General features: G+C 39.8%; 1 protein-coding gene and 1 pseudogene across 1 annotated transcript in view; one reads left to right on the forward strand and one right to left on the reverse strand.

Annotated features, from left to right (window-relative positions):
* Positions 1–939: 939 nt before the first annotated feature.
* Adgb (androglobin) overlaps positions 940–9932 on the reverse strand; it is a 133505-nt gene continuing 124512 nt past the window's right edge. The window contains exons 34-36 of the mRNA XM_029533071.1: positions 5363–5453; positions 4485–4668; positions 940–1128 (exon numbers count right to left, since the gene is read on the reverse strand). Of these exons, the coding sequence (XP_029388931.1) occupies positions 940–1128; positions 4485–4668; positions 5363–5453 (464 nt within the window). The remainder of the gene's footprint in view (positions 1129–4484; positions 4669–5362; positions 5454–9932) is intronic.
* LOC110338445 lies at positions 8018–8918 on the forward strand (annotated as a pseudogene).

The following is a 9932-nucleotide window of genomic DNA, read 5'->3' on the forward strand; positions in this document are numbered from 1 at the left end:
CCTGTGATCACAGTATCTCTGCCAGCTCCCCATGCTCACTGTCAGGCTCTGAGTCCCGACACCCTGTCAGTTGCTCTGGAACCAGTTTGCCTAATAATGTATTTTACTAAGTTTCAGCTTTTTAAAAACTAGTTTTTTAAAAACTATAAAGAATCCATATTAATCTTCTAAAATATTTAAAATTTGAAACAGCTTCTTTTATGTACAATACATACCTACCTTCATTGATTTTTTTTTTTCCCAGAGATAAACCTCTTGACTTATTTAAGGTCTTGTTTTGCTACCGGTTAAAAATTCAGGGGCCTGGAGAAATGGCTTTGCAGTCAGGAACCCTTGCTTGCAGACTCTTGTCGTGAGAGTCTGATGCCCTGAGTTAGAACCCCGGAGAACCTATATATAGTGTCACATGTTAGCACATCTGCAATCCTGGTGTTCCTGTGCTGAGGCGGGAAGTGGATACAGAATTAGCTCATCTGGAAGCTTGGGGCCCAGCCAGCTTGGAGTTCACAGCATGCTGCAGAAACTAGGATGCTCTGCTCAAAGGATGTGAAAGAAGAGACAGCGCATCTCCTAAGTGTTTCTTGCCCCTAAAAGCATGGAAGGAAAATACACAGACAAACATACCCAGACACACACATGCACACACACACACACACACACACACATGCATGCACTATGTACACACAAATTTATTTTAATACAGGAAGCTTAAAGTGAAAACCACAGAATGTGATTTACAACCTAAACATTTATTTGTGAACAATTTTAATGAAATTAGAACATTTGAGAAGCTAGTGTCTTCAAATCCTTTGTAACAGAAACCAACATGAAAACATTAAAAATTTCCCCTGTTTCTTTGACCTAATGTTTGGTCAAGAGGAAGGTGTTGATGGTGCATCCGATACTCCTTCCCCTGTGGTACAGTGCACCATGGAGGGGTTACTTTTTCTTTCCTCCTTTCTTCTTCTTCTGTGAGTCAGAAGCTGGAGACTTCTTCTCTATCTCCATCTTCACTGCAGCTTCCTGAGCTGCCAAGGCCTCCATCCTCAAGCGCTCAGCCTCCAGCAGCTTGTTCCGGTATTCTTCCCGGATATCAAGGATCTTCTGTCGGGCTTCATCTACAGAGTCCTATGCCAAGGCAAATATCCCACACCTGTCAGTCTCACTGATGACAATGCAGAAGTACCAGAAAACAAACACACAAAGTGAACACTTTTTTTTCAGGGGGCGGGGAGGTTCAAGACAGTTTCTCTGTATAGCCCTGGCTGTCCTTAGAACTCACTCTATAGACCAGGCTGGCCTCGAACTCAGAAATCTGCCTGCCTCTGCCTCCCGAGTGCTGGGATTAAAGGCGTGCACCACCACGCCTGGCTCATAAATACTTTTTCTTTATTCTTTCCTGATGCCAAAAGACTAATGGGGAAAGCCACTGAAGACAAAACTAGGTTTGTCCTTTATCACTTAGAAATAAACAAAGCAGGAAATGGTGATGCATGGCGAGTTAGATTTTAACTCAGAATGAGTGACCAAAAAAAAAAAAAAAAAAAAAGTAAGTACCAGTAAGGAAAAATATGTATAAAGGTGGAGAAGTTGGTAGAGGTTTTGGTGGCAGAACTTTGCTTTGAATGAGTTCTGGATCAATCTGTCAGTCAACAGCAACTGTGTGTTACAGGTCACTAGCTTGCAAGCTGTATTCCAGCTCTGACAAGATACATCAGAGCGAGGTGGGCCTTCTGATTAAAAGAACCTAGCCCACTATCTTTCAGTCTAGGAGCAGTTGATCACAGAATTTATCTAGGACAGTGGCCAGCGGCATGCAGCTGGATTTGAGCTTGCTTCTTGATTCCATTGCTATTTAAGACCCTCTTTACCATCAGTGGATGGCTGTTGGCTCAATGGATGTCACATTACTAACTCTTCCTGTCTCCCTGGTTCATCTCTCATTTTCTCTTTCCTCTCTGAATGCAAAGGAAGCCTCACTGTTGCTTAGGCTTCAAACCCAATCCAATGGAATAACAAGGATTAGTGCACTGACTGTAACATAGAGAGAACTTCCTTGAAAGGGAAACATTCTCTTCATGCTGAATTGTTTGAGGGTTTTTTTTTTTCCTCCCCACATTTCTGCAACTGGCATGATTTTATGGAGAGGCTGGCTTCCCTGGATGTCAGTGTCAGACTTCAAAATGCTTTTGATGAAATAAAACTGTGATCCCAAAGTGAACTTCATGAGTACAAGATGAGAATGCTTACTAGGGAAAAGAGAGTGATCGAGACACAAACACCTTAGGGGTATGTATAAAGTCAGATGAAGACTTGACTTGTTTTTTAGAGAGTTATTTTCTCTTGCTTGATAATAAATGTGTTACTATTGGGTTTCTCTTTTCATGGCTTCAATCAAAATAAGTGTGTTTATTTGTACCTCACCCTTGAATGACTAGGCTCTAAATTCACTGTCCCAGCAAATATGTTTTCTCTACATCACCCTTGTCTACTGCATGAACTCAGCTACTAAACCCAGAACGACAAGTGACCTTGAAATTTCCTATTTCTGATAATGTTATGTTATATTGAATCTATGCAATTTTAATAATAATTCAATTCTGATTCAATTTTTTTATGAAACACAATTGCCTTTCTTCCCTTTCAAGCATAAGAGTACAGCAGAGTGAAGGCCTTCTCTAAGAAAGACAGATTTTAAAGGCATTCATACTTTGAGTCTGCATTACACTTTCAAGTTAAACAATAAGGAAATACATAGGTAGGAATATAACTTTAAAAATCAAAATGAGGCATGGTCATGCAATTGGTGCAATCGATATGCACTTCTCCACTCTTTCTCAGGCTCAAGTTAACCTCTTGCCATCTGTTATCAGATTGACAGAGCTCCTAAAACAAAATATCAGCAACCAGGACTCTTAGGTACCAGAAACCGATTGTTTCACAGTGCTTTATGTCACACATTCAACCAAAGATGACTCCATCTTTGAATCTGTAAGTGGCCACGTGGTTTGCTTTAATGAAATGCAAGTGGCAATAGTGTGCTATTTCTGGACTGAAATGTCATGGCTGAATTGTCATGCTTAGGTCAGTGTGGTCTCTTATATAGCCTTATATATTATATATCATGCCAGTATAGTCACAGAAGAGTTTTCTGCATGCGATCTCTTTCAGCCTCATTTGGTGTCTTAATAAGCAAAAGAAGGACCCCACTGAGCTGCATTAGACACGTTCTTAAAATGAGAGATGCCAGGGTCTGAGAAGCTGAAGCCTATGAAACACATCTATTGTTTGTTTGCATTTTTTCCTAAAGTATTGCTTATTTGACATATCCCCTCTCAGTTAAGTATTATCTTTGACTTGGTGTTACTTTGGGTAGGGCGAAGGAACTGGAAGCCATATATGTGACAAAAAGCCATAGGATCCACGGAGACCAAAAATTCACCATAGCTTATAAAAGCAAGTTTGCAAGATCCCTGCATCAGACACTGAAATAATGAGATTGTTTGTTACCAGAGAATAAAACAGTTTATCCTTAATGACAGGTTCCTTTGGTTGCTAAAGACTGACCATATCAAAGAAGGTCAAAGATGGATAAAATACCTAGAAAGTTCTATAGCTCTCAGTGTGTCTCCCTCCATCTCCCTCTCCCTCTATCCCTCCCCTCCCCCTCTACATCTATCCCTCCCCTCCCCCTCCCCATGTGTATAGCATGGGTATGTGCATGTGTGACTGTGTGTATGTGTGAGTTTGTGTGTATGCATGTAGTGTGTGTGTCAATATGAGCATGTTTGAGAGTATTCTGAGAGTTTGAGTGTATGAATGAGTGTTAGGGAAGGAAGAGGAAATGAATAAATCCCTATTATCCACAGACAGAAGTCATCCTTACACATTTTCTGTGTCTCTCCACTTCTAGGACCACAGTCTTTTTTTTTTTTTTTTTAATTGGGTTAGGCCTTCCATGGCACAGAAAGTGTTTCCTTGGACCATGTCTGCATAAAGTACCTCAATGCTGTTGCAGGCATGGGGTGGGCATAATGGCCACCCACAGTGAAGAGTTGTGGTTTTGATCTTCAGCTTTTAAATACATGTAAACTAAATAAATACCACTATATCTCATTTCATTTTCTCTTTATAACATCCATGGTATCAGCCTGCTGGGCCTGTGGGATATCCTGCGTGAACCCTGTGAGCAAGCAGGAAGGTTTTAAAGTATTTTCCCATAGTCAGCCTGTCCAACTCAGCCTGTCCACCAATAGTTTTCAACATTCATCTCATAAGATAGCTTCCTATTATGACAGGTTAGTAGGGTTTTAAGGGAGCTGTGAATGAATAAGGGAAGTGAACATATACCTATCCGTTCTGGGAGATAGTAAACAGTAGAGCCAAATATTACGACTTTGTTATGCTCAGATGAGTGAGTCTGCTTTTGTTTTTCTATTACAAATGAACTTGGGAAATGTTGCTAATTATACTGCTAGACGTACCCGCATCTCCCCATACATTTCCAGAACCTCATCCTTTTGCTTAAAGCGTTCTTCTTGATCAATGTCTCTGATGCTGAGAATACGGGAGCGGTACTGCCGGAACTGGTGGATTTCCTCTGCCTTCTGCATCGCTTGCTGCTTATTCAGTTCCTCTGTCTGCAGCACAGCCTCCGCAGTAGTTTTCCTTGATGGAGAATACCGATAAAATGAAATATATAATATATATTATATATAATATATATAATATATATATATATATATTATATAATTTGAGAACTTGAAAGTAAACATTACTTCAGAATGCAAAGTAATTTGGAATTGTGTTAATAGTGAGTCAAACTGAACCTGACGGATGGCAGAATAAAACATTAACTTTTCAAAGCTGAGTTAGGTACTGTATTCTGACTCATTGATATTTTAATAAAATATTATGGAGAATGTCAGTAAACTCAGATACATCATTAATGACTGTGAAACTAAGTATTTTGCGAGTTTACTTCTGAATTTATCTAGTTATTAAATGTGACATTATTAAACATAAAATCATACATGATAGGCTCTATTAATCCTATTATTTAGTTCTGAAGAAAATATAGCTTCATGAAATAATAGTGGGTATTACAAGGACTTTCTGTAGGTCCAAAGGAATTTTTTTTTTTTACAAAAGTCACATAAATGAGTTGGGGTGAAATAATGGAACATTTGACAAATTTAAGCTTCAAAATCATGTAGCTCTAAAGTCATACACAGAATTAAGACATAACAGGCACTTAATTTCAACTTTTTGGTTACTGAGCAACTGTCCATTGGGGTTATATCTAAGAGTCTATGAACACACTTTTCTGTATATATTTGTACATATGGTATGTACAACTTACCGTACATAATGACTGAAATCCAAAAACTCTAGTGCTTTACGAATTTGTTGTGGAGATGTTTCCAAAATTGTTGGAGATCGTTGTCGGACCACTGTCAAAAAGCAAAGCATACAGGCTTCCAGAATTAAATAACCTTAACGCTATCATATCTCCTGGTTGAAAGCAATGTTTTCTGCTTAGGAATAACCCTGTGGTTCTGTTATAATTTTATTGATTTATTCTTGAGTTATATTTTATAGTTTGTCTTTGATGTACACTTGTGTCTAGCTACCGGAAGGAATAGTAGCAAATTCTATTCTAATTACAATTAAATGAAGGAGGAAAAACAGACTCTTACTTTAAATTACAAAGTTTCATTGTAAGCGAGCTAAACAATGGAAAATTTAAAAGAGTTTGAGAAATGTCTGACAGTCATGCTAAGCACTATGGTAGAATTTAAATGTTAACACAATGTTATACCTCCCACTGGATTAAGCAATATATAAAATAAGCACACTAAAGAGCAAAGGAACAACTTTCACTCTATACACCCATAGGGAGCCACAAGAAAAGATTTAATAAAAAAAATGTAAGTCTTTAGATGACGGTGACCTTTTGACTCTTCCAATCCCCTTTGTCTTCAAAATGAAAAGGAAGCATAGTTTACATGCAAAGCCAAACCAAATCCACCCAGTATGAAGGGTCAAATGCAATACTTTAAATAAATCTGCTAGGTCCTTTGATCATAAATAATCTAACTCCAAGACCTTTATATTATTCAAATGAACTTCCCAACCATCTATTGTCATGGCAATGCCCCATCCCCAGAAACTTGGCTGACTTTAATCTATATTATTAAATCTAGTTTTTTTGTTTGTTTGTTTGTTTCTCCTGGATATCTTCAATGAACAGGAATGGGTTGGGTGACGTGGTAAAATTACAGTTACCTTCTTAAGGGACTTTCAAACTACAGTGGGCTTTTGTTCCTCCCCCATGTGTCTGCGTGCATACACACCATGGCATTTGAGGGGAGGTCAGAGGCTGACTTTTGGGAGTTAGTTCTCACCTTCCACCTTTCTGAGACTTCCAGAGTTTCTCTTATCTCTGATGCTGTGCAGCATGCTCAAGGCCAGCTGGCCAGTGGCCTTCCCTCCCCCTTGTTCTCTTCTCTCCACTTCCCAGCCTCAGGAATGCTAAGATGCCAGATGCAGGCTACCACACCTGATTTTTTAAGGCGGGAGTGAACTCAGGTTGTCAGGCTTACATGGCAAGCAGGTACTTTATCCCACTAACCCAACTCCAGCCCTCTACCAAAAGTAACTGTTATTAATATCATGATAAAAGCAGAACTGACAAAGAAAAAAGTCTTTTCATCTCATTCTCTGTGGTTTCAATTCTTAATTCTAAGAAGAGATTCGGGTTCGCAGCCATATTGGGGGTTATTTTGCTTAACCCTTTTCAGATACACCCATATCTCTCCCGTGGGCAATATTTCCCAATTTCTGTTACCTCCCAAACACCGAGGGTTACTTTAGGGTTCACTCTAGGTCTTATATACTGCATGCTTTTGGATAACTGTAGAGAGTCTTGCATATCATCGAGAGAACATTCACTCACCTGGAAGGACCCCAGGCACTCTTATGTTTTTCTCCCATACAAAGCCCACTCAGCTACTGATCCTTCTGATACCTCTTCCAGAAGGCAACAGTGTTGTAATTGTACGGGATGAAGGGATGAAGGCTTTCCTGATCACTCCCTCTATGTGCCTTTTCAGACCCCATGTTCATTTCTCAGTGAATAAGACAAAGGCCATACGGAGACCAATTTAACATTACTGAACAGAACAACATCAAAAGAAGTATCTTCCCAGTCTGGAATAAGATAAAGATTTTCACTTTCATTGTTTTCATCCAACCTAGTCTGCGAGGCCTTAACCAGAGCAATTAGGCAAGAGGAAGAGTAGGAAATCTTATTTAAATTGGAATGAAATGATGCCATCACTTTACAAATGAAATGTGCCTATGTACAGAACTGTTAGAACAAGTAAATTAGGTCACAAGACCTTTGTGCATAGGTCCATAAGACACTGCATGGATTGCTTGGTTATCATAGGACTGGGTTTCTGATTGACAGGTTGAGTTTGGCCCAGCCTCTCTGCTTTCTTGTCCTGCTTTCTGTTCATGTGGCATCACCTCTTTGATGGTCTTTTGAACTATAGTTATATCCTTGGTTTGATTCCTACTTAATTACAGTGAATATTTTAATGTGCTGTTGTATATGGTTTGTCTGGGATTTAAAGACATATTACTCTTCAACTACATGTGTGTGTGTGTGGGGGGGTGGTAATCTGCACATGAGTGTGTATGTGCCATGAAAGTCAGAAGAAGAAAATATCAGATTCTCCTGGAACTGGAATTATAAGTGGTTGTCAGACTGAAGACATGGATTCTAATAACAAAGCTCAGGTCCTCTTTGAGATCAGCAAGCACTCTTAAAGAATTTTCTAACTCTCTGGTTTGTCAGGTTTGGTTGAGAACGTTTTCTTCAGCTAGTTTCATCAAGGATTTTGGCTCCTTTGTATTGTTGTACCTGTCTGACTTGAGACCAGTGCAACGCTGGTGCCACAGAACAAGTGTGAATATCCTAAGAACTCATGTTGTCTAGATTCTAAGGATTATGTCTGAGAGTCAGGATTCTCAATCCAGAGACAATGGCCCCAATGGGATGGAGCCAGAAGGTGTCATTGAGAGTAGCTGGAATGAGATTGTGGATAGCTTTCATAACATGAATTTCTCAGAATCCCTCCTCCATGGTATTTATGCCTATGGTTTTGATAAGCTCTCTCCCATCCAGCAGCGAGCTATTCTTCTGATGGGATTGCTCAAGCCCAGTCTGGGACTGGGAAAACAGCTACATTTGCCATATCAATTCTTTAGCAGATTGAATTAGATCTAAAGGCCACTCAGGCTTTGGTTCTGGTATCCACTTGTGATTGGTTCAGCAGATACAAAAGGTGGTTATGGTAATAGGAAAGACTACATGAGTGCCTCTTGTCATGCCTATATTGGGGAGGGGGCACCAACTTGTGTGCTGAGGTGCAGAAGCTGCAAATGGAAGCTCTCCATATCATTGTGCGTAGTCCTGGCCTGGTATTTAATATGCTTAAATGGAGATACCTGTCCCTCAAATACATCAAGATGTTCATACTGGATGAAAAAGATGAAATATTAAACTGTGGGTTCAAAGATCAGATCTATGCAACAGCAACACACAGGTAGTTTTGTTGTCTGCAATAATGCCTTCTGATGTCCTTGACGTGAACAAGAAGTTCATGAGAGACCTTACTTGGACTCCTGTCAAGAAGAAAGAGCTGACCTTGGCCAGTATCTGTCAATTCCACATCAATGTGGAACAAGAGGAATGGAAGCTTCACACATTGTGCGACTTGTATAAAACATTGACCATCAACCAGGCAGTAACCTTTGCCATTATAAGAAGGAAGGTAGGCTGGCTCACTGAGAAGATGTGTGCCTGGGATTTCACTGTTTCCACCTGTTTCCAAGCTGCCAAGCACTGAACCTCCACACCTGAACTCCTATTTCCATAGCAGGCACATTACCCACTCCTAGCCACCTCCTAGCCCTGCATCAATCAACCAGTCAATCAAACCATCTAATCGCTGTAAGCTGTGCATCCAGGAATTTGTCCTTCTAGTTAAGGTCATTATCATAATATCTCTAATAATACCTTTGTATTTCTCTGTGGTTAACCTTAATTTCCTTTCCACCTCCTATGATTATTTGTGATTCTCCACCCCGTTTTAAAGGTTAGTGTAGTTATTGATTTGAATTTTGATTTTGTGTCCTTATTTCATTTATCTCTGCTGTAGTTTTTACTTCTTTCCTTCTAAGCTTTGAGTTTTCTCTGGTCTCAGTTCTCTAGTTCTGAAGCTACAGAGATGATGGTGAGGTTGATTTCTGAAGGAGATGTTCATGCTGAGAGATAGGCACCCCCTCAGCACTGCCTTGGTTATGTCCTGGGTGGTTTTGCTTTGCTGCTATTTTTATGCTTAACAATAGTTTTTTCAACACACATTTGCATTTGCATCACTCGGTATTCATGCAATCAGGGTAAAAAAACATTTTTTCTTATAGCGCTCTTGTCCCTTGGCCACCATTGTATTATTATTGGCGAGTTGGTTATGTGTCAGAAGCCAAAGTACAGCTTTCCTATTACTCTTCTCAAATCAATTTAAAAAAATTCAGATTCAGAATTCTGATGCTGAGTTCTTCAAACATATCTAGAATGACCTTTCCATGCAGACCTGAATCACTTTCCATGCAGCTCTGCATCACTTTCCATGCAGATCTGCATCACTTTCCATGCAGTTCTGCATCACTTTCCATGCAGCTCTGGATCACTTTCCATGCAGCTCTGCATCACTTTCCATGCAGCTTTGAATCACTTTCCATGCAGATCTGCATCACTTTCCATGCAGCTCTGAATCACTTTCCATGCAGCTCTGGATCACTTTCCATGCAGATCTGCATCACTTTCCATGCAGCTCTGCATCACTTTCCATGCAGCTCTG

Source organism: Mus pahari, chromosome 21 (genome assembly GCF_900095145.1).
Source record: "Mus pahari chromosome 21, PAHARI_EIJ_v1.1, whole genome shotgun sequence".
Taxonomy (NCBI): Eukaryota; Metazoa; Chordata; class Mammalia; order Rodentia; family Muridae; genus Mus; species Mus pahari.